This window comes from Stigmatopora argus, chromosome 10 (genome assembly GCF_051989625.1).
Source record: "Stigmatopora argus isolate UIUO_Sarg chromosome 10, RoL_Sarg_1.0, whole genome shotgun sequence".
NCBI classification, from domain to species: Eukaryota; Metazoa; Chordata; class Actinopteri; order Syngnathiformes; family Syngnathidae; genus Stigmatopora; species Stigmatopora argus.
This window is the reverse complement of record NC_135396.1, coordinates 685,761-710,052: the sequence shown is the minus strand read 5'-3', so window position 1 is coordinate 710,052 and position 24,292 is coordinate 685,761. Positions and strand designations below refer to the sequence as shown.

General features: G+C 41.0%; 1 protein-coding gene and 1 long non-coding RNA gene across 9 annotated transcripts in view; one reads left to right on the top strand and one right to left on the bottom strand.

The window, feature by feature from the left end:
• Nucleotides 1–102: 102 nt before the first annotated feature.
• On the bottom strand, nt 103–20,035 carry LOC144083072 (arfaptin-2-like). 7 transcript variants are annotated; one of them, XM_077610549.1, is made up of 12 exons: nt 19,955–20,035; nt 8,566–8,886; nt 7,528–7,579; nt 7,312–7,420; nt 6,505–6,613; nt 6,291–6,347; nt 5,076–5,156; nt 4,856–4,959; nt 3,453–3,674; nt 2,811–2,968; nt 2,562–2,736; nt 103–2,254 (listed from the first exon to the last, which is right to left on the bottom strand). In XM_077610549.1, exons 4-12 carry the CDS (start codon nt 7,408–7,410, stop codon nt 2,099–2,101), a joined length of 1,161 nt encoding a protein of 386 aa, XP_077466675.1. In that variant the 5' UTR covers nt 7,411–7,420; nt 7,528–7,579; nt 8,566–8,886; nt 19,955–20,035; the 3' UTR covers nt 103–2,098. The 7 variants fall into 7 exon arrangements, with proteins under 7 accessions (XP_077466675.1, XP_077466672.1, XP_077466674.1 ...); XM_077610546.1 differs by lacking the exon at nt 8,566–8,886 and having other exon boundaries at nt 19,955–20,026; XM_077610548.1 differs by lacking the exon at nt 19,955–20,035 and having other exon boundaries at nt 8,566–9,190.
• Nucleotides 16,001–24,292, top strand: part of LOC144083073 (uncharacterized) — a 22,082-nt gene continuing 13,790 nt past the window's right edge. For both annotated transcript variants that reach the window (XR_013303467.1, XR_013303468.1), the window contains exons 1-3: nt 16,001–16,237; nt 16,515–16,582; nt 22,176–22,296. This is a non-coding gene — a long non-coding RNA (uncharacterized LOC144083073). The remainder of the gene's footprint in view (nt 16,238–16,514; nt 16,583–22,175; nt 22,297–24,292) is intronic.

Genomic DNA, 24,292 nt, shown 5'->3' with positions numbered 1-24,292 from the left:
TTTTAAAATGGACTTTTTTTTAGCTCTAAAATATGATGATAATATCTATTGATATATTGTTTTAAAGGAACGGGCACATTTCCAAAAAAAGGACTCATTGGGGTCAATCCAAAACATCCATCAGACTTTTATTTGCGGGTGCACCACAACATCGGCAACGGCGTGAAAATACAACGCGCTCACAATGATGAAAACCAGAAACGTACAGTCCAAAGAAAACATGGCTACTTTAACGCAAGGGTGTCCAAACTTTGAGGAAAGATCGGCTTTTGTTTTCATTTTCAAGTATTAACACGTTGACTCATCCATTACGAAAAATATATATATATTTAATCATGTTTCCTACATTGATTTCAACATCTTGAATGAAAGCAGATGCATTGTTTAACTGGATCACGCCATCTAGTGTTCAAACTGAAAAGGACAACAATGTAGGACGTACTCAAACTTCTTGTGTAAGCCATAGTGAATGCTATTTTCCAAATTTTCCCATGGCTTTAGTTTGGACACCCTTGCTCGTCACACATTGTCCTGAAAACGGAACTAGATATAATTTTACTGGCTGAATTGGTGATGAATTCATTGTCAACAGCCGAACGTAACGGTGCCGATTTAGCTCGGCTTCCCAAAAGTTCAAGATTGCACGCTAGAGAGATTGATTGACACTACTATACATACCGCTATATACATTTTCTTTCAAAATTATAAAACAACTTCTGAGGGCGGGCGTCGCCGAAAAAGTAGTGCTGGGCGATATCTATGATATCCACTATTGATTTAAATATACACAAACATACTCAAATGATGTTATCTACTTTACTTTACTCTATTTTTTTAGACTGCATTCTAATGGCATAATGGCATCTTAATAATAACATGACAAAAAGGCTCTCTTCTGATGTTTTGTCGAAGACTGCTTCTGTATTTCCAATTGTTTTGAATGCATCATTAGCTGCATTTTGGTTCTTTTTTTTCTAAATCAATCAATATTTTAAAAATTAGGGCTGCATTTTGGTTCTTTTTTTTCTAAATCAATCAATATTTTAAAAATTTGGGCTGCATTTTGGTTCTTTTTTTCTAAATCAATCAATATTTTCAAAATTTGGGCTATTTAAACACCCATTAAAGGCATTTTTTTGGAAAAGCTTGCCAGATTTGACTGAAGGAAGATGCACACCCAAATCTTTTTGCGCTGTATATGTTTTTTAAAAAAATGTTTGTGAGTATAGCTGTGAAGAATTTACATTGGTGGCGCAGTTCCAGAATATGATGAGAAATAACACGAATGTAAAACGTATTCAAAAGGGTTAAAAAAAAAAAAAAGGTATATCTATGTGGAAGTATATCGCCCAGCACAAAGCAAACATAAATGCCATAAATCAGGAGTGTCAAAGTCAGTTTATATTGGCGAGGCGCATTCATGCCGACCGCTTTATTTTTCGTTCATTTTGCGACATTTTGGATCATTTTCCTATTGATTTTGCTGCTTTTGGGGTATGTCCAAGTGACTTTCTGCTGGTTTGGGTTCATTTTAAGGTCCCTTATTAAGTCATTAGCCGCCATTGAAGGAAAGAGGTTGTAAGAAAGAATAGGAAGGAAAAAAAATGAAAGCATTTCATTACGTACGTGCGGCATGAATGAGCTCCGTCAAGCGGAACAATGGGATCGGACCCCCCCCTCGCGGGCCACCCGTTTGAGACCCCCTGCCATAAGCGAAAGCCGAGTTATGGCGCTTCTCCATTTCCGCCCGCAAATCTCTTCGGGACACGTTAAGACGCTGGTGATCTCGCAAAATGGAGTCATTGCGATTAAAGTTGATTGGCGTCATACAAAACACGATACGCTTCACAAACCTTTGCACTCGACTCCCAAAAAATATGAAAAGACGACCAAAAGAAAAGTCCCCACCGGCCACCCCCACTATAAAGGTCTGTTCTTTACATATTTTATATACGTGGAAATGAACGGGCTATCCGCAGAGGCTAACTGAGAAAAAAAAAAAGTATAAATAAAACTTGACCGACAGCTTTGCTATGTTCTGCCACGTTAATATTTTTGTGGTGTTTTTAAATGGAGGCGTGCGTGCGTCTACTTCCTGTCACTGTTCCTCCAGCCAGGACGGCTTGTCGGAGCCGGGCGGCTTTAGCTTGACGTTGAACTGCACCAGAGTTTGTTCCAGCTGCTGCTGGTTGCCGGCAAAGTAGGCCGAGATGGCGTTGTGGAAGAGCAGCAGTTGCTTGTGCATCACTTTCACCTGCGAGAGACGGCACGGAAACAACCGTCAAACCACTGTCCAATCGCTTTTGCTATAAACAGTGGCATAGCTGTCAACCTCTGCCGATAACTGCCCTTATAAATGATTATGATTCCCCTTACAAACCCCCCAAAAAACTTACAAACACCGTACGAGTCGTACATAATAAATATATTAAATATATACTGCCGCGATCGTGTCAATTTCTGATCACGCAATCGGGAACATTCCTAATTTTCGGTGGATCCTGATTTTGAAGCCGAAAAGTCATCACTTGGTCAGACGTGGAGGAGTTCATTCCACCCACCTTGTTCTCCTCCAAAAACTTGAGCTTGATGGTGACGTCGCTGCGCAGCCGCTCGTACTTGTCCCGGTGGACTTGGTAGTCTTGTTGGGCCATTTCCATGCGGACCACGGCGGCGCCGTCCCTCGGACCTAAACTCAGCTCCTCCAGGTCCGAGCGGTAGGCGTCGAACTCCAACCTGAGCGCAGGACGGAGAGGCGGCTGTGGCTGAGCGGGAGTGGGGGGAGTCCGGACGCCCCCCGTCCATCCTACCTGGCGTTCTCGTAGTGCTTGATGGTCAGGAGCGTGTCCTCCATGGTTTTGTTGACCAGGGTGTCGATGCTGGACACGAAGAAGTTGATGGCGCTCAGCAAGGACTCGCCATTCTTGCACAGTAGCTTTTGAGTTTCCGCGTTGTAGCCGAATTCGTCCTGAATAGAAGACACGTCAGGGGGGTTAAGACAGACCTGGTAAATTCCGTGTGCGGTCGTTTGGTCGCCGGTCTTTTGGTCGCCGGAATTTTGGTCGCCCCGACCGCGACGACGGGCGACCAAAAGACCGGCGACCAAACAAGGTAAAACAACACAGTGTACGCATCAATAAAAGCCAACAATGGCCATGAGCAGTTTCACTGAGCCCACGTGAGTGTATATGTACATGCGTTGTCCCTTTAAGAAGCTTCGTCAGTCAGGGTCTTAACAAGTTCTCCAACAAAACAATAAAAGTACGGGAAATTTGGAGCTTTTCTTTAGCCTAATAATTAATAAGGCATTAAGTATGACTAAATAATAATTCGCAGTTTGTATTTAGAGAACTTGAGCAACGATTTAAATGGTAATTATCAATAACCTTCCGGGCGACCAAAAGACCGGCGACCAAACGACCTAGTACCGTAAATTCGACCGACCGCAATACCTGGAGCTCCGGCGACTTCTGGCTGAGGTCCGTGAAGGTGTCTCCGAGGGCCTGCTGAGTCTGCACCATGCTCTGGAAGTGGCTGGTGAGCGCGGTGGCCAGCCGGAGGATGTTCTCGTACTTGCTCTTGGTGTCTCTCAGAAGGTCGATCTGGGCCTCCAGTTCCAGGTCCACCGTCCTCGAGCCTCGCCCGAAGCGCTCCGAGAACATCTGCTTGGTGCACTGATTCAAGTAAAATCATAACAATTGGAAAAAAAATTCCTTAAAAACATGGCCCAAACTAAACATTGGGAGGGGCGGTGCTCAATTAAGTTCACGTAAATCCACCCATTGTCATTAATTGGACATGTAAAATGACGTCTTCAAATGGATTTCAAAACAATACCATACAATAACTTCAGCAAAAAGTGCTGATGTACAAAAACGCACAAAAAAGGGACCGTATTTTCACGACTATAAGGCGCACATAAAAGTCTTAAATTTTCTCCAAAATAGACAGGGCGCCTTATAATCCAGTGCGCTTTATATATGGACCAATACTAAAATTGTTATCAGGATAAAATCAAATAAATCAGTGGATAGGGTACACCATTCTCTACAGCTCTCACAACTACAGTAAGCAGCCCCCGACTCTACTATTTTCCCGTAGAAAAAGTACTGCGCAGTGACTGCTGGGATATAGAGTTCTTTTGTCAATACACCCAATAGATTGTGGCCTGGCGATCGGCATCAACACAGCTTTACGAAGCATGGACGCTAGCTACTAGCTAGCTACTATTTGCGAATGGATTGTGGCCTGGCGATCGGCATCAACACAGTTTTACGAAGCAACTTTGATGGATTTGTGGGTGATGATGACGGGAGTACATTGTAAAATGGCTAAATAAAGTACAACCCAACTCAGTTTTGCCTCCGTTGCCTTTTTAAAAACGTGTTTTTAGCGTGTGGGTGTAGCGTGTATGTTTAAGCTGGTGTATGTTTTGCCATGCCGGGCTGCGTCTATAAAAACGGTGCGTCCTTTGTGTCTGTCAAATACAGAAATAGCACTCGTTATTGACACTGCGGCCAAAAATACGATGCGCCGTATAGTCGTGAAAATACGGTAACTGAAGGGTTTCCAGCAGGTGTTCATCATCAAAATGTTAAATTGTGGGGATGTTAGCGAAAAAACTCAAGAATCGGTCACATGGGAAATCATCCAATTATTTTTGGGTGTGGTTTAAATTGGGTCTGCGTTCAAACCCAGTCCGGTTTTGGGGGAGGGGCTATCTGTCTATATAAGTGAGAGGCGCTATCGAGCGCTAAACCTGAATTGAAGCTTCTTGTACACGCCATTTTCAATGATATGGTCGCTATTTGCTGCCGGCCAATAAAAAGCGGCCAGTAATTTTGCGTCTTATTACCTTGTATGTGTTGATTCCCCATTTCTTCACGCTGTCCAGCTTCTCCACCGCGACGCCCCGGGATACTTCCTCGGTGGCGTTGCAGGTGTTGTGGTTGGACGAGCCTGGGAAAAAAAAAGAAGTAAAAAGTCGCTGTTAGAAAAGTGCTGACGGGGGTGCTTCAGCGTGTTACACCAGGGAGGGAGAGCGAGGTGTTGTTAATGAGATGAAGCCGCCATACCTGAAAGCGGCGGCGACGGTCGGCCGGCGGCGGCGGATTGGCTGCTCGGCAGGCTGGCGGCTCGGGATTTCATGCGGATGTCTGCCATGGGCGTGGGTGAGGAACGCGGGTGAGAAGAGATGTGGGGGCGAGGGAACGCGATACGTGAAGACGTGGCGGGCAGGCGGGTTTTTTTTCATGCAGGCCAGAAATGAAGAATGAAAGTCACGAGATGAAATGAAAACAGCGAGAACCACGTTCCGTTCGGCCCAAACCATAACAGCGTTTGCCAATAAATACCCGCGTTTGGTTAGTGCGGCCGTCAACCCTCCTGTTATGTTTCTTTCTTTGGGATCGGCTACGATGAATAGAAATTAGAGAGAATGAAAGTGAACGTGAAGGTTTTAGCTCATGCAAAACCCGGCGAAAATGAAGGCCATGGCGCCATGTTGCCAAGTTTTGATGGGGGGGATTGGCGAGCGAGTTGAGGAGCTTTGTTTGGACAAACGGGGATGTCGAAAATGGTTAACCGCTGCATGAACAAAAAAATTTAATTGCTGTGACTTTGCGTCTCTGAAAATATGAAAATTATGGATTTTATGCACGTTAACCTTTGTCTATCATCGAAAACATTCGGCCAGTCGTTGTGATAGTTTCAGAGGTTGACGTTTACGAGTGGTTTTCGGACATTAGCCAAGCTAATCTTATTGTACTTCATAATTACTATTTTTTTTGCTGCGTACTTCTAGTAAGACAATATAAGTATGCCAATAAATATAGAAGATTTACTTTTCTAAGAAATCACGAGATGCTAAGGCAGGATACCGTATTTTCACGACTATAAGGCGCACCACATTATAAGGCGCACCCTCAATGAATGACACATTTTAATTTTTTTTCCCATATTTAAAGCACACTGGATTATAAGGCGCCCGTCTATTTTGGAGAAAATTTAAGACTTTTAAGTGTGCCTTATAGTCGTGAAAATACGGGATTTGATTATTTAAAAAAAACACCTCTAATCTTTATTTTCAGGATTTTGCAGCATTGTGGGAGTCATCCGGAACTATTACAAAAACACCGAATATAACATAACATGAGGATTAAGGCCTTTACGTTCCTGCCAGCTGTAAACATGCGAATAAGACGTCATCCAAGTAGGAATATTTTTTGGGACAAAAGGCCCAAAAAGAGGAAAAGTTCAGAAGCTAAACTTGAGAATGCACAGGGAGGCACCTGGTGCAGGGGCCCATCTTCTGTCCAAATAGTCAGGGTTGAAACGAATGGCGGGGCCTACGAGATACGCCTAGAGGTCAACAAAAGTACGCTGACGCTAAATCGCGGTTAGCATGACATTTCTACTGTCGTGGCCGTCCTCCGCTGTGACTGAAGGCTATTTCAAAACTCATTGGCTGGCACCAACCAACCAGTTTACTAGTCGCAACGGTACCTTTGATGGTGCTGGTAGGAATGATGCCCCCTGCTGGACCGCCGTAGCCTCCCGACACGATGCTGGTTTCGTTGAGGTTTGGTCCCGATACCATCACCTGCTGCAAATCCTAATACAAAAGCAACAGTTAATCGTTTGGAAAGGTCACGTTTCACCGCTGCAAACGGGGATGGACGTCAATGAATTAACTTGCTAACCGTCCAAAGGCTAATAAAGTTCTTCCTAAGACGTGGAATAATAAAGTAGGACTTTGAGAGAAAATATGGTATGATGAAAAAATAAAATCACTTGAAAGATTTCCATGAGTTTTAGCACAACCAAACATTGTATTTAAAAAATATTACTTTTAAACTAATACAGTGGATTAAAAACAAATGTTAGACATTTATAAGCATGTTAAGTAATAAACTTACCCCGTCTGCTAAACAAAGATATAGTGTATTGGTTTTAATGTCATTATTAATTCTTGTAGAACTGTACCTTGACTTACAAATGCCCCAACATAGGAGTTTTGAGCAGTTACATCATTGGTTTTTGCTCTTTCAATTTGAAATACTTCCACTCATCAAATATGCCTGCGTTAAACGATGTTACATTTATTTCCACATGATATTTTTCATGACAAAAATACATGTTTTTTGAACAGATATGACATTTTAATTACGTTTGTTGGTGAAATGAGTCAATTCAGCTCTAAACTAAACTCGCAAGTCAAAGCACCATTACAGGATGAGAACCAAGGGGCAATGCGAAAGTATATAAGCTACAAAACAAATAAATGTCAAAAGATAGAAGGCTAAAATGGACCTGCTCCAGACTGTCATCTTCTGGCTGCGTCCCAGTGTCTCCATTGCTGTTAATGGGAATCTCCATGGTGGCAGCTTTGCTCATGATACCTTCTGCCATGATGTCAAATCTGGAAAAAAATAGCGTCGAGAAAATAAACAAGCAAAATATACCATATTAGTAGAAGATAAGCGAGCCTCGTTAGCTAGCTAACATGGACGTTAACGGTGTTCGTACCGCAGCTGATGAAGATTCTGGCTTGGTGACAGCTAGCTTCGCCTTTTGCTTGCTTTGGCAAAAATAAATAAATAGAAAGTCAAACAAATGGAATGAAATGGCGCACAAGCGGAGAGAAAAAGCGCCTATTTGTCTATTGGAAAGAGAAAAACGCGATATCCATGACGGCTGTTTACATGAGCTGCCTCGTTCTATACAACTCATCCAGAAAATCCCTGCATCCAGCCAGGCAGCGGCTTTAGCGTCTCTTCACAATAAATGTAAAGGTGTATCGTGAAGTTGCAAAAATCCGAATTGTATCGCTTAAATCACGTTATAGTTTTAAATGACTTGTTTTATAATGAAAGTGTATTCGTTAAAACACATTTAACATTTTCTAGATGTACATTCCAAGAGGCTAAGGTTTTATTTTGAAAGAAAATCCCTTTTCGCCATCATCGTTGTCCACGTCGTGCTATGCTGACGTCAAGTTGTCACTAAATTGTAGTACACCTTCTTTTGCTCAAGGTGTCACTGTTTCTTCATTTTAAAACGCACTCGTAGCGTGGCAACCGAAATAGTAACAGATTGTTTTTTTAACCCTTAACAGGGCATTAATTTATCCTTTTGCCTGCCATTGACGGCGATGAACGTCCTTTTTCCTTTTGATGGGAGAAGTTAACATGGATTAGACATTTCTTTTATTCGTGTTCAGAATGGCATGACTTACTTCATGACAATGATGACAATGAAGAAAGAAATTAATATATAATTCACATTTTGAGTAAATTAGGTTCAAAACGTGATGCCACTGTGGATGGCAGATTTTTTTTTTAATAATTGCCCAAAATAATCATTGGCCCTATAAAATGTTAAATAAATACGCCATGAATTTGGAACTAAATCGTAAAAAGGAAAAATAAAAAACATTTTTTGGGAGTTTTTTTTTTAATATAATTAAAGATGAATTGTAGCTGGATTGGAGATATATCTATTCACCTATTCTTTACCCATTTTAATTTCTTTCTTTAGTCCCAAAATGAATGAATAGATGATTACCTTGTCACCGAGTAGCTATTTTTGATGATTATTATCATTAATGTGTCCCACTTGTCTTGCTGATTGCACTTCCCCAAAAAGAAACATTTTCCATGTGCAAAAACGTGCCTCATTTGTTCGAATCAGGGAAACCAAAACCCTTTTTGAGCTCTACACTCGCTTGCTTATTCCCTCAAGCCCAAAGAACTTACTTAATGTATGGGTGTTGTTTTAAACAAAATGTAAAATTATCCATCACGCTTTCCCCGTGTGCAAAAGTGAGGTCAGAGGTCGCTGCTGTCTGGATTTTGAAGACTTCTCCACTTGACTGCTTCTTGTTAGCTGCAAAAACCACATACACTGTATATAAAAAATGAAAAAAAACACACACAATATCCAATATATATATGTTCTTTTTGCCTGGAAGCAGCTCATGCGGCGAGCGCCCGCCCAGAGGTGAAATGTAAGAAAGAAGGCAGACTGAGGGGGAAAAGAAAAAAAGTAGGAATGAATGGAACATCTCAAAAGAAAGAGCGATTATACCATTGTGAGCGTCAATCCTGCTTCGTGTAACCTCTGACAAAACTCAAACCCGGTTGCTGTTCACATTTCTTAACCGTGTAGGTTACAGTGAGTGGGCAGGAAGTCCAATCCTGTACGTGTAGGTGTCAAACTAAAGGCACGGGGCCAAATATCTTTTTTTTAATGTCCCACTTGCGTCTGTCTTATTTTTCATGCTAAATACTTCATATGGAATCGTGAAATGAGCAAAAGTTTTTTTGAAAGGCTCAAATGACCATTTCTAGAAGAAATAGGAACGTTTTTATCACTGTTTGTTATCTAATTTGGACTATTCAAACGTCTTAAAATGGAAGTTCACCTCTTGGATGAACGGTTCTTTATTAAAATACAATTAAATGCATATGCTACTACAGGGGTAGGGAACCTATGGCTCGGGAGCCACATGTGGCTCTTTTGATGGGTGCATCTGGCTCTTTGCCAACCTGTGAGCTAAAATATGGAAATCGCTGGTGACAGAACTGAGATATTACATCTAGAACTGCTTTAATCTTCATTTTTTGGGGGGGTAGACTCTTCTGGAATGCATCCTCTCATTGATTAGCAACAACATAAGAAATATTCATTTTTTTCCACTTTAAAAGTGGTGAAATTACCAAAAAAAAATGAAAAAGCACTCGTTTACATTTATGTATTTTGACTTTTAAATTCGTAGTATGGCTCACAAGTAATAATATTGGAAAATATGAATTATTTGTGGCTCTCTTCGTCAAAAAGGTTCCCGACCCCTGTGCTACTAAAACCTTTTCAAATGACAACAAAATGAAGCTCTCTGGAACAACATTGCTCAGCGATTATGTATAGCGATTTAACCGGGATGAATAATATTCGATTCCTTTTCTTCCTCCAGTCCCACCACTACTACTAATAATAATATGAGTGGATGACATATTTATTGATATAGGCTGGCCGTTATGCTAGTTCAGGTTTGACACCTCTGCCAAAAAGGAAGAAGAAAAGCAATGTTGCCAAACATTCTGATGGCAGCCCGTCGTTTCTTTTCTTTCTTTTCCTTTTTTTTCACTGTTCCACTTGGAATAATTGAAAAGGTATGTTTTGACTTTGCGTCTTGCCCAAGTTACTGCCTTCACATCCACCCAGCGTACCTTTGACCTCCGGATTATTCACGGCCCATAAACAGTCCACTTTTGTTTTGCTTTGCCAGGACGTGAGTCGAAGTCGTGCAAAAAAACTCGTGTACGTCAATTCTCTCTTTTTTGTTCGTTTCCACCTAAAACGAACGGTCGCCGCTAGCTAGCGCCCAGTCGAAAAGGAGGGCAGTGAAAGAGGATCATGCCATTTGTCATTTGTTCATCCATTTTCTGAAACCCAAGGAGACAAACAACCAATCACATTTTAGCATCCAATTAGCCTAGCATACATGTTTTTGGGGATGTGGGAGGAAACCAGAGTACCTAGAGAAAACCCACACAAGCCCCTGGTGAACATACCAACTCCAAACAGCGAGGACCCACCTGGGATCGAACCCTCGGCCCCAGAACAGCGAGCCCGAGGCGCTCACCGCTCGTCACACTTTGACATTTCCGCTGACTTAATATCTGAAGGTGAATGTTAAACCTAGAAATGCTGGTGGTTTTAATTAATTTGAAATGAAAATCAATTGAGCTTTAAAGGTCAGTTACACAAGTGGCTCAGTATACAAATTAGAACACAGGTGTCAAACTCAAAGCTCAGGGGCCACATTGGCCCCGCCCAGGGGCGGAACTCATTCGTACGGAGCAATGATTGTCATCGATCGGGCTTAGACGAAGACATTTTAATACTGCAAAACACAATTATTGATCTTGGCATGATGTTACATTTGTTTGTATACTCTCTTCAAAGCCACGCCCACTTTTTGCCACAAAACCGGGGCCTTTTAAAATTCTTGGGATATTGCAAAGGTTTTCTTTCCAATGGATTGTTTTAATTTCTTATTTGTTTAGCAGAGTTGGGGACTTTATTAAATATTAAATCAAACTCAAATAATATATACCGTATATTCCGGCCTATAAATCACATTTTTTTATAGTTTGGTTGGGCCTGTGACTTTTACTCATCTTTTTTTATGTACTACTCTGATCACCAAAAATTTGTTATGCTGTTTTTTTTATCTATACCCCAAAAAACAGTAAATATGTAACATCAACGGGTATCTAATTTGTCTGTTGTTCCCAATTTTATGATTTTAATGAATAATGTTTGCTCTTAGTTGATAAAAAATGAAAAAACTGCCCCAAAAATGCAATTTACACTCCAGTCAGACTTATTTTTCCCTTTTATTGTACATTCTTTAGCCAGAGCGACTATACTCAGGTGCGTCTACGCTCTAGACAAATTGACGTTGAAAATGTTGCTATTTGTCATGGTAGGTAGACTTTGAAGTTGAAAAACCAACCATAAAAAAACCCAAAAACTTTTTGAACCCAACGCCACGCGCTAACAAACGTCCAAGTCTCGCTCTCAAAATGATTCACGCTTGCCCATGACCCAAAAAAAATGTACAAAAGCAATTCAAGAAGATTTTGCTAACAGTTGTCGACACATATTCATCACTCAAGTGTAGAGAATCCTACTAGTACGACATTTATTACACGAAATATTTGGCTAAGACACTTTTCAGTCCAGAGCTCATCCAACTTTGTCCAAACAACGCATCCAACTTGTCCGAGTGCCCTCCTCGTCTGCCAAGAGGAGTTTTGACTATTTACCCGAGAGTCCTCAAACGACGGGGAGGTATATACGCCGTCATATTGCCACATGAAAAGCAAGCAAACAAGGCCTGACAATTATTTAGTAAATATGTCAGCGAGAAGATTTTCCCAGCCTGGCTAAAGTGGCCATGACTCACTTAAGTACACAGTTTGATGCTTTTGCTGAAACGTAAAGTCACTCGTGTGAAGATGAACGCAAACGTATACACACACACACACACACACACACACACACACACACACACAAAAAGCAACGGCTAAGGACCTCCCACTAGGCTCAAAGAGCTCAAAACTGTTGAGACTGTTGAGTGTAATGAAACAAAATGGCGCCTCTCAAGCGCTTCTTGACAACAGTGACCCGCGCGAACAGAGCACACGCGTCGAGAGTCATTTTCTTACGTGGAATGGAGGGTTAGGGTTATATTCTGAAACTTTCAGATGGGAAATTATCCAATGATCATACTCAAAGTTTCCGAGTGGAGCATTGCGCTCTCGAACAAACTTTTAGCTTTTGTTGTTTTGTTGTTAGCATCGCTACAGGTGTTTGCTAACTCGTCACTCGGTGGCCACGACAGAAGAACTATTTGTTCGGTGTAAACAGGAATTTAATGCCTAACCTAACTAAGTATTGTGATTTTGGAAAGAAAAAACACTTACTAAGAAAGAAACATTAGCACACGAGAATCACATTGCCAAATGTGCTGACCTCACGGAGACAAAATGGCCGCTTGTCGCTCAACAAGATGTAAATCAAGATCAAGAAAAGACAAAGAAAATGATTGGATAAACACAACTCCAACACATTTACAAAAGGAACTGACATTCATATTGTTCAACGATGAAACTGCTACGCTAGCACGTTGCTAATGAGTTTGTTGGACTTGTTAGCAATGTGTACATCCTACCAAATGTTCAACACACAGCATTGTGATTGATACGGCATTATAACAACAAACAAATACATCCACTCTTCAATTAATTTCAAGGGGCCCGCCATTTTGTCCAAAGTAACCTTGACTGGGCAACTGGATTTAGCATGCGCGCCACGTTAACCTGGCAACAAATGGACGACACGTTAGCTTGAACCTAAAACACACTTTTTGTTCAAATACGTTGAACGTAACGAATAGGATAGAACAGAAGGGAACGGTGACAAATCCGAGTTGCTAGGCGGACTTTGATTCAGAGAGAACCGGGAAGGGTGTTTTTATAGTTTGACCCGGGCAACACACGTTCCCAAAGAATGCTAGCCAAGCGCTTGGACGCCAGCCTCAGCTCGGTCATTTAAAACGGCTCGCTGGAATAATTATTTGCATTCCTGGGTGGACATTCTTGTACATTGACTCCTCCCACAATCTGGAAGAAACATCAACTTGAAATATTCCATATGACGATCCACTCTTGTTCCTAATGACAGTAATTACAGTACATGCCAAATAAAATGTTTTTTTTTGAGGAGTGGGAGTGGACTTGAAGGGTGATTTTTTTTCTTATTTTAGTCGAAATGACTGGCAAAATAGTTACAGGACATTCCTAGGTTTTTTTATCTGAATTTGTTGCCGATTTCTAACGACCAACTGTGGTTGCCGTGGCAACACTGTTCCTCTTATCGACAGCTGTGTGAATATTGGGGCAATTTTTAAGGTAGTTCCAGTTCCCATTCAGCGGGACCGTAGGCGATGTTGAATAGAATGGAGGCGACCTGTCGTGGCCTCAAACGCATCGCTGCTGAATTCTTGCAAGGTCGGCCGCCAAACTTTTTCAATAACTTAAAAATGTAAATTGGATTTGCGCTTTCACTGGGACTTGTGACATTTTCAACCATGATCTCGGGGTCCATTAATGTTGTAACCGTTCTGCAAGTGATTCATAATTGCCTTTTTCTTGGAGTGGAAAATGTGCTCGGCATGTTTAGTTTCCCATCAGGTAATGAATTGGGGTGAAAGACCGCAAACACTGATTCCCAAAATAGTGAGATTCATATGCTTTTTATGAGCCTTTAATCCTTCAAAGGTTGTTTTTAATGACGTCCGTCCGTCGGACTCCCGCTTGAATCTTCACCCAAATTCAACTTAATTCTAAGTGACATTGAAAGAAAACATATTGGTTTGCTTTGCAAATGCAACCTAAACTTCTTGTATGGAACTACAAAAAACTCTCTAGTTTCTAAAAAGTATTTGGGTCATGATTCTGTATTTTAATGTAATGTTAGTGGTAGTCTACGGAAGCGTATTGCATGTACCTTAAAAATAAAAAGCCCTGGTCGTTTTTCAAATTGTTTTTTTTAAATTAAATATATTTAGAAAACTCAGTTTTTCTAATTAATTTATATTCTGAGTTTTTTTAAATATATTTTTTTCGTTTTTCCAAATGAACTGATTTTTTTGTGAATATTTTTTTCATGATTTTCAAATTAATTCATTTTCCGTTGTACTCTACCGTGCGAGACAATTATTTTATGTGTAAAATAATTTTCCATTTTTCCAATTAATTTACCTTCAGTTTTTTTTTTCGTTTTTCCAAATGAATTGATTTTTTAGGGTTGTTTTTGTGAATATTTTTTTTCATGATTTTCCGTAGTACTTTACCGTGCAAGACAATTATTTTATGTGTAAAATAATTCTTATAATTCTTTAATAAGCTTTTGTTGAGCATTAAGGGACTATCTCCAAGTATAGTAATATTCTACTTTCACAATTAGACAAAATTTGAGACTATGTTGTAGCATGGTGGGTATGAATAAAAAAACATGCAGTTAGGTAAAGATACTTTTAAAGAAAATAGACGCACATTTTTGCAGAGTGAATATTTTAGGGGTTAGAAAACGCTTTTAGGTCTTTGTTTAAATTCATTGATTAACCCTAATGAAGCCAGGAAATGAGGAGGCGAGTATTACGACACGGCTACGCACTGTTAGTAACCTAGCTAACAACTCATTAATTGTCTTAAAAGTGCTTCCCAGATGTGTCCAACATTGACCAGACCCTCCATGTTTTTCCTCCCATTTTTACAAGGTACAGTAACATTCCCACTTTGTTCAAAGTCGCTCGTAAATCTCTGAAAATATCGGCAAGCTAGCCGTTTACAGACTTAGCCACATGCTAACGCTAGCGAAGGCTTTAGAAACGTAGCATAGTGGCGATTTCCGGTACATTGGCTTAATGCTAAACACGTTAGGAAATGTGAATACATCAATATATTTGCTTGTGCAGCTCGCTCCAAATACAGTTTGGTAGCTCTGGCTAACCACTAGCCAATCATAGTTGGTGAAAGCGATGACGTATGCCTACGCCTGCGACAAGGCATTGTGGTGTTAGCAACTCGAAATCTGATTGGTTAAAGCAACCGTCTTATCGACGCTTGTTTAATGCAGCAGAGCCTGGAGAACTGATTGTGAAGGCCTTGAGGCAGATTTCTGACCCTGGCAACAAATAATGGCTGAAATGTGATTGGTTAAATGCTTCAATATGAAAACACATCTGGAAGCAGTGCAAACAGGGGGGAAAGCAATGAAAGGAAGCTAACAGACAATTTGGAATTATTCCATAAGTATTGATGGACAAAATATAATATATGATTCAGATATTTCTTAGGCCAGCAGAGAAGGCCTTGAAGGCCCTGACGGCCCGCCACTGCTACATATATAAATACTTTTGCTCAAAGCGGCCTGTCGATCATAACATTCTGGAACATATTGATATGATCTAAGCAGATATTGAATTATCGCCGCGCCATACTCGTCATTTTGGAAATAACCAGCGGTGATGAACCGAGACTGAAGGCAAAAGTATGAGACTTTCATCCCGGTTTCATCAGTCCCTTCATGAAGAATTGATGTTGGAGTTCCTATTTTAGGCTCACCATGCGATGTCAACACACAAAAATGTCAATAAAAACAAAACAGTTGCACTCAAACATCAAATCTCAGGACAATGTTTTGTGTCAACCACAAAAAAAGCTGCACTTAAGAAAGGGGAATGTATTCTTTTGCAAGATTATTTCCCAGATTTCTTCAAATTATTATTAGATCACACAACATTTTCTGTAAAACAATCTATTTACAAAGTATTGCTTTAAAGACCTTGTGTAATACGGCTTTGACGACGTTTGATCTGTGCTTTTTTTCCTCGCAAAAAACAAACATGAAAGGCCATTTTTTTGCTGTTTATGCTCGTGAGGCAGCTTTATCCATATATTTTTTTAGGTATAATTGAGCAGTAACAGCTTTAGTTCGAAGCGTTTGCACTGAATGCGCGACCATCAACAAACTTCTTTTCATAAGAAGTAATTGGATGTTTGTGCTCACTTGCCGTCTCCATATTTTCTGTAAATGAGAACGCAAAGCTAAGAAACACAAGCCAGATGTCCGTGCCAACATAAGGTGAAAACATATCCTGTAGGTAAGACGAAAAACAACAAAACAACTCCTCGCCAATGGATCGGAGGTGTTTTACTCTCAAAATTAAAGCCGAAGCGGTCCAAAACAAAGATGCCGTTCCGTTCCGTGTACAAGATTTACACCTTCAACCTATTGTTGTCTTGCTTTGAAGAGATTCTGTCGGCATCTGGGTCACGGTTGAAGCGCTAGCAGCGAGCTAGGGGATTGCTTTCTAGTGCTGCCAAAAAAATGTCAGGGCAGTAAAACCCCCGACTCATCCCTCGCTACGTTTCTTGCAGACCTCCCACCTTCCTTCTTCGTGTGATATTGAATCCAGCGGGTCGAGGAGGACACGGGCCAAATTGAGGTGAGTCACCAAACTCTTTCGGTCTTTTTACAATCTCAGAGCAAGGGGTGTCAGACTCGGGTGGTTCGCGGGCCGCTTTAACGTCAACTTGATGACTTCACGTGGGCCGGACCATTTTACATCTAATATTTAGATTTTTTTTTTTATAAATGGATTAAAATCCCTGAATATTCCGTTTTTTATAGATCGAAAACAATGTTTATTTTAGATTTTTTTATATATTACAAAATGATTTTTGAACTAAAAACAGAAAAAAATGGATTAAAAAATTACAATTATTGATTTAAAAGGGGGAAATCAGGAAATTTAATATACATCTATACCGAGGGTGTCAGACTCGCGTTGGTTCGCGGGCCGCTTTAACGTCAACTTGATTTCATGTGGGTCGGACCATTTTAGATATCATATTTAGATTTTTTTTTAATAAATGGATTAAAAGAACTGAATTAAAAGCCCTGAATAGTCCGTTTTTTATAGAGCTAAAACAATGTTTATTTTAGCTTTTTTTTAAACATATTTTTAGATTTTACAAAATGATTTTTGAACTAAAAACACAGATAAAATGGATTAAAAAATGATAATATATTGATTTAAAAAGAGGAAAATCAGGAAATTTAATATACATCTATACTCTTCATTTTAATTTGATCCTAAAACAGAAAGTCGGCACTCATGATTTACTTTCCCGGGCCGCACAAAATGATGCGGCGGGCCAGATTTGGCCCCCGGGCCGCCACTTTGACACATGTGATCTAGAACAAACTTCCTATGCCTTTGCGGGCCGGGTTCATAATAATTAGAGCTCACGTAGGCTGGACAAGTTCAGTTTTAGCCCAAAAAGTTTACTTGCTTGCTGCTATTGGCATCCAATCAGTTGAATGAAATCAGAATGGATTGGACGCCTAGGGCCGTCAATGGCGCTGAAAGATGAGCATCCACTATCCAGTTGAAGTGAATTGGACGGCTATTGTTGTCAATGGCAGGCAATGACTTCATTTCAAGGTACTTACAGGTCACTTCCGCTAAATTTTGGAATGTATTGAATTCATTTCTTGTTCTTTTTTTAAGGTTCCTTTTTTTGGGGCATTTCCAGTTTTTATTTCTTTTCACCCGAAACCGATTTCCCCGACACGCTTCGATTAACGACCTTTGACACGAACACCCACGTTTATTTACCTCGGCGTGGGAAACACAAAAGCAATGAAGTTTTATTGCACAACATAAAAAGTCGGCAGACGTTTGCTTAGTCGATCTTTGATGATGTCATCAGCGCGTGACGAAATGACATAAAAGTAGAGCGTATGCTTTTGCAGGTTAACTTTTTAACTTTAAACGTTAAGTTTGGAACTTTCTAGCCCACAACATTGCAGCGAAAGCGAGGAAAGCCAATTCCACATCCTTCCCTAGAGGAGAAAAAAATGTAAAAAAAATGTAAAAAATAAAAAAAGTGGAGGCCTACTTTGGATGGAAAATACTTTGGCCTCAAAGTAGCACATGCTTCCATTTGGTGGATGAAGTGTTTTGCGCCGCATGAAAAATATGGAGACTTTCTCTCATTAAGCCACTCGGCGTCTCGTCAAAATTTACGGCTGGTAATCGCGCCGGCTTTTTATCGTTTATGGGAAACGATTAAGGCCCAAATGCCGACGAGGACGTCATTGATGTCCTCGTCCCTCGGAGGGATCGTTAGGGGGAAAAAATGGCCTTTGTTCACGCGATGACTTACTCGCAGTTAATGTAAGGAATAAAAAAACCACGCACGCTTATTGTGTAAACCCCATCGCCAGAGCGCTTTGATTCGTACGGCAATAAAGCGTCAAAGTAGCCCACATCAAGACGAGGAAGCGTGAATTATGACGGGGGGGGTCCGCTGCGGAATTTGGATTGAATTACGGGCGCCTAAAAAGCATTTTAACGAGTTACTTTGGATTAATTAGGGACAAAAAGGACATGAAAAGCGAAAAATAGCAATGGAAAATGGCTATCGTATCATTTTTATTCAAACTGACGCCTATTTTTTACTAATTACGACATCATACGGGGTGAATTTGATATAAATGCCTGTGCTGGTACGTTCTCAATGCCTTTGACAGCTATACACGTCCAATCCATTCCAATTGGGAGGGTGACTATTAACTAACCGGTTGCCATTGAATTCTTGCACTTTTTAAACTACATTAACTTCTTAGCAATACTGTCGCGGGAGGATTTTGTTTATTTATTCTTTAACTGTCATTTCATTTTAATGTTTTTTAGTAGTTCTAAATGAAATATATTGTTAACAATATAATTAGGCTTTTTGTCGGGTCAATGACGATGACAAAGCCTATGTCCGATTATTATTATTATTATTATTAGATGTACTCAGAGGAAGAATATATAGAGATATTTAGGTATATTATTTTCTGCTTAAAATGTAATTAATCAAAATGTATTAAAAAAATGTCCCCCCCAATCTAGCCTCATTCCTAATTTAACCCAAAAATCTGCCTAAAATAGCAAAACTTCCCTTTCACCTCATTTTTTTAAAAGTCTTTTAAACGCCAGTCGTCACGTTTCAACGTCAACAGTTTCAGTTCCAAAAGTGGTCTGCATCAAATTGGAAAATATAAGATTGAACGACTCAAAAAGCAACAGTTACAGGCCAGAATTTCCGATTGAGATCACATGGAACGTAGCCTTGGGTGTTCACTTACAAATGAAACCCAAATCCTTCCCATCTAAAACACGCAATTGCAACTTTACACGCATTTCTCTGAAAAGGAGCTAAGGGAGGGTGAACGAAATCAGATCTGGGCGCTCATTTCTTTAGGGACCGACTTAAAAATCCGACTCTTGCCTACCCCGGTGAGTCACTCCACCGTTAAGCGCAAGGAGACGGGCAACCCGAGATGGAAAAATGATAAAAGGGGAACTGGGAACTTTTTAAAAGAAGCCAGATTGAGAAATGCTGGCACATGATATTTGCTAGCTTCCGAGGAACGCTCACTCCACAGGACGGCTTTTTAATTCTAAAAGAGGGAACCGATGTGTTGCATTTAAGAGCGTACGAATCATCGAGTGCCAATGGGGCGCCGCACCATCTTGTTCGAAAATCAAGTCATGTGAATCTGCTCGCGCTCAAGTAAAGCGATAGTTTTTGGAGCATATCCACGTAGGTTTGACCATGTTTCATTGATTTTCTTTTGCGCGCAAATGCAATTCCAGAATTGGCAATGGCCTGACTTATTTCTACTTTTCGACGCTACACGCAAACAATTCTCCTGCTAGCTTAAAACGTGGGGCTAAACGGCAAAATAGAGTCATTAGCACTAGAAATACAAGGAAAAAAATTTACCGTTTCTTGCATAAAGCATACAAAAAGTCACTTACCTGTGGCTGCCATGGCTCGCCCAGGGCTCATCTTACCTAGGGATGACAAACTAGACCGCTTTGGACACACTTCCTGGTTGCACGGATCACATGACTTCCTTTTTTAATTTGCCTGCATACTGGCACAGGTGTCGAAGTGGCGGCCCGGGGGCCAAATCTGGCCCGCCGCATCATTTTGTGCGGCCCGAGAAAGTAAATCATGAGTGCTGACTTTCTGTTTTAGGATCAAATTCAAATGAAGATTATAGATGTATATTAAATTTCCTGATTTCCCCCCTTTTAAATCAATAATTGTAATTTTTTAATCATTTTTTTCTGTTTTTAGTTCAAAAATCATTTTGTAAAATCTAAAAATATATAAAAAAGGTAAAATAAACATTGTTTTAGATCTATAAACTACTGAATATTCAGGTCCTTTAACCCAGTTCATTTAATCAATTTATAAAAAGTCTATCTAAGTCTGATTTTCTCCCTTTTAAATCTATAATTGTCATTTTTTAATCCATTTTTTTCCTGTGTTTTTAGTTCAAAAATCATTTTGTAAAATCTAAAAGTATATAAAAAAAGCTAAAATAAGCATTGTTTTAGATCTATAAAAAACTGAATATTCAGGGGCTTTAATCCAGTTCATTTAATCCATTTTTTTTTTTAAATCAAAATATTATATCTAAAATGGTCCGGCCCACATGGAATCGAGTTGACATTAAAGCGGCCCGCGAACCAACCCGAGTCTGACACCCTTGCACTAAAGGAATGTACAATCAGCAATCGTTTTATAAAGTAAATACAAATAGCAAGTACGATGATTTTTCTTAAGATTCAAAGTAACACATTTGTGCTACCTATTAAAACCATGAATATGGAGGTGAAAATTGAGAATCAGGGGCCCAAATTGTAAAATTTCAAAGATTTTAAGGCCATTTTAAGAGTGCGGCTTATACGCGGAGGCGGCTAATAGGCCGGAAAATACGGTATATTTTGAAAATCTCCGACTATCAGACTATATCAAATTTGGTCACAAGTCACGTGTATTTTCACTACACGTTCTTTTCGAGTACTGCCGACAGATCATCGTGTCATTTTGTAAACAAAGCATTTCTGTATTTTAACACAAACCTAGTCATTTATCATTTACCTGCTACGTTATAATTAGCATTATTTTTACTGGTGTAAAAATATGGCCACTGGTAGTATTGGCAAAAGAGCCAATCTAAGACAAAAAAAAGTTGATCAAAGACAGAACCTTGAGGTACACCGCAAAAGTCTCAAACTGCGATGATACATCACTTCCTCCAAACCACGTTTAAGCCTTCAAATGGACCGAAGGCACTTTTATTTCTGATGTAGCCATCATGTTTTGGGAACATGATTTTCTGCGGCTGGTGAAACATTTTTCTACTTGAAAATGAAAGGCCTCTCCGGATAATACTTGACGCTAATAACGGCCTTTCTCTCGACTTTTCGTGCGGCTATTAGGACTTGGTCACGGAGACGTTTGGGTTACTAACAATAAGGCACCGTGGCGCGCTCGGTTAGCCTTCGCCGACGTTTCCTGACGTTGGCAGGACTTTTGGACACGCATCACTGATTTCTCTTCCCCCCCCGACCACATAAACGCAATTTGCAGACATGTTCGTATGTACCGTTGTTCGTAACTCGAATGTTCGTAAGTAGGGGAGGGTCGGTATAGCGGCCGAATATGACGAGCGAATGGTCGTGACGCCCTCGCGGCGGGAATCCTCCGCAACAATGGCGGCGAAATAAAACCAAAACAAGCGCGCATTTACCAGTGGCAGATTTAAGAGGTGCGAAAGAGCGACAAAAAACAACAAACGCACAAACAGAAAACAGCGGGGCCGCTAATGGGATCCAGCCGGGGCGCCAAGTGACAAGCCTCCAAAAGATTTGGCCGCGCTTTTTGCAGGAAAAACACTCTCCTCCCTTCGGTCCGCCATCCCGCCAGCCCGCCAGCCCGCCAGCCCGCCCCTCCCCCCTCGTAGCGTTGCGGTTCCTCTTGACGCTGGCGAGGCCCAAATGAGAAGCAGACCCCCTTTGGCCCCACCATTGCCTATTTCTTTCTCCCTGTGGCTTTTTTTGTGTTTTCAAAGACGAAAAAAAAAGAACGCTGTCTCTCCAAAAATAGACGTGGGGCTCGCGTGCCAACGGGTTTTCAAACCTTTTTTTTTGTTTTTTCTTCCCCCCCTCCCCCTTCTTCTTCTAGTCACGCAAGAAGTTTGGCGAGGAGGACTTGTAAGAGACAATGGCGGAGGAGGGGGATTCTCCTCGGACTCCTCGCTGGAGCCTGACCGGCCGCTTAAAGGCAACTTCCGTGCAAAGTGGAGGTACGGAGGCTTTACGGGTAATCCCGCTATGAAAAGAAATTTCAATCCGTGGCTCCGGACTCATTTCCACTGGAGCTGAGCTTTGACTTAGATGAGATGAGATTCATCCAGTCCAAGCCGGTTTTACAGAGGTAGCAACAGGTGGGGTGGCAACGGGCTAAATCCAAGACAGGAAAAATAAAGTTGAACATTTTTGGGGTCTTTCTTAGTACAGTGGAGCCCGAGTTACCACTGTACAATAGACTAATTCCACCTTTTACTAGGCCGGGCTGCGATCCTGGTGAGGATAAGCGGTATAAAAAATGAACAAATGAATGACTAATTGGAACTAAACAAAAATGACATGGAGTTTTGCCCCTGTTTCCAATGGTAATCTATGCTAGCTATCAAAATATCCCCCATAATATAAAAAAATAGATATTATATTGGCATTAATAAATGAAATCATTGGGAGTGGGGGTGCCGTGCACTGATTTTGGCATAAGACTGGTCCTGGTAGCCTTTTTTTTGTTGTTGTACAGATCCGTGTTTCCAACGTGAATGGTAATTGGAGCCTTTTACGCAGAGGCCCCGTAAATGGCAGCATCAGAGACATTAAGGTAGTTATGGATAATCGTTTGGGTTCACGAGGCTGCTTACCAGCTGACGTATCGGGATCCCACGTGACCCGGGCGGGACGGGCGGGCTCCTCGTACCCGGCCGTCGGCGGTCGTCGTCGGCGTCGGTCTTCCACGCAGAACAAGCCGCTTTTAACTCCTTTTGAAGCGTGGCCTATTTGTGCTCCACAGAGGCACAAAGCGCTTGTGCAGAAGCCATGTTAAAACCATTATGCACCCCCCACCCCCCCAGTCTTTTTAGTCATTATGTCTTTAAGGCCGCAAAAAAAAAAAAAAAAATCAAATAAAAATAAAAGCCATCCACGACTTCTAAGGAGAGCTTGTGGAAAATGTGGACCAGGGAGGGTTAATGACAGGTGCCGGTGCTAAAAGCTACGTTTCCGGGGGGCGCCGTGTCAATGAAACCTTGGACATTTTACAAGAAAGTATCGACAGAAGAATCCAGTTGAGGCAAATTGGGCTTCCAGTTTTTCATATCCTGATCTGCAAAAGCTTACAAAATATGTGAGAGGGGAGGGGGGACTTTTTTGCACGGCAACACGCTCGTAACATAAAAAAAACAAACTTAAATGAACTTGAATTACGATACAGACACTCAAAAATACATTTAATCTAACCTTAGAGCACATATAAAGCGAATAAAGCGGTTCAGAAAATGAGTTGAGGGTTGAGTATAATTTATATATAGCTACTGCTATTAACATGTAAAGCACAGGTTCTCAAAGTGGCAGCCCGGGGGCCAATTCTGGCCCGCCGCATCATTTTGTGCGGCCCAGGAAAGTAAATCATGAGTGCCGACTTTCTCTTTTAATAATAATAATAATAATAATAATAATCGGACATAGGCCATGTCGTCATTACCACAACACAAAAAAGCCTACTTGTCATCACACGCAGAAACTGCGTGTGACGAAATTGATGGTGCTTCTCCATAAGCTACGTTTAGTCGGCAAAAGACCTAAATAAGTGTAAGTTACGGACTTGTAATTTGTCATTCCGCTGTTGTGGATACAGGTCGCTTACCTCGCGATTACATACAGGTCGCTTACCTCTCGATTACCGCACACTGTCTGCCACTTACCTTCCTTCAAGTCAGCTAGGAGGCGGCAGATCACCAACCAAACATCTATTCATATGCCGCAGAAGGGAATGTGTGTATGTTAGCGCGAGTTTAGATGTCTGATGGATGTGGGGAAAAAGCTATCCTTAAGCCTATTTGTCCGAGCTTTGTGGGACCTATAGCGTCTGCCAGAGGGCAGCAGCTGGAACAGATTGTGACCAGGGTGGTAAGGGTCCCCTATGATGTGCTTGGCTCTGCTGAGGTAACGCGGGCTGGCAATGTCTTCAAGTGAGGGCAGAGAGCAGCCGACAATCCTCTG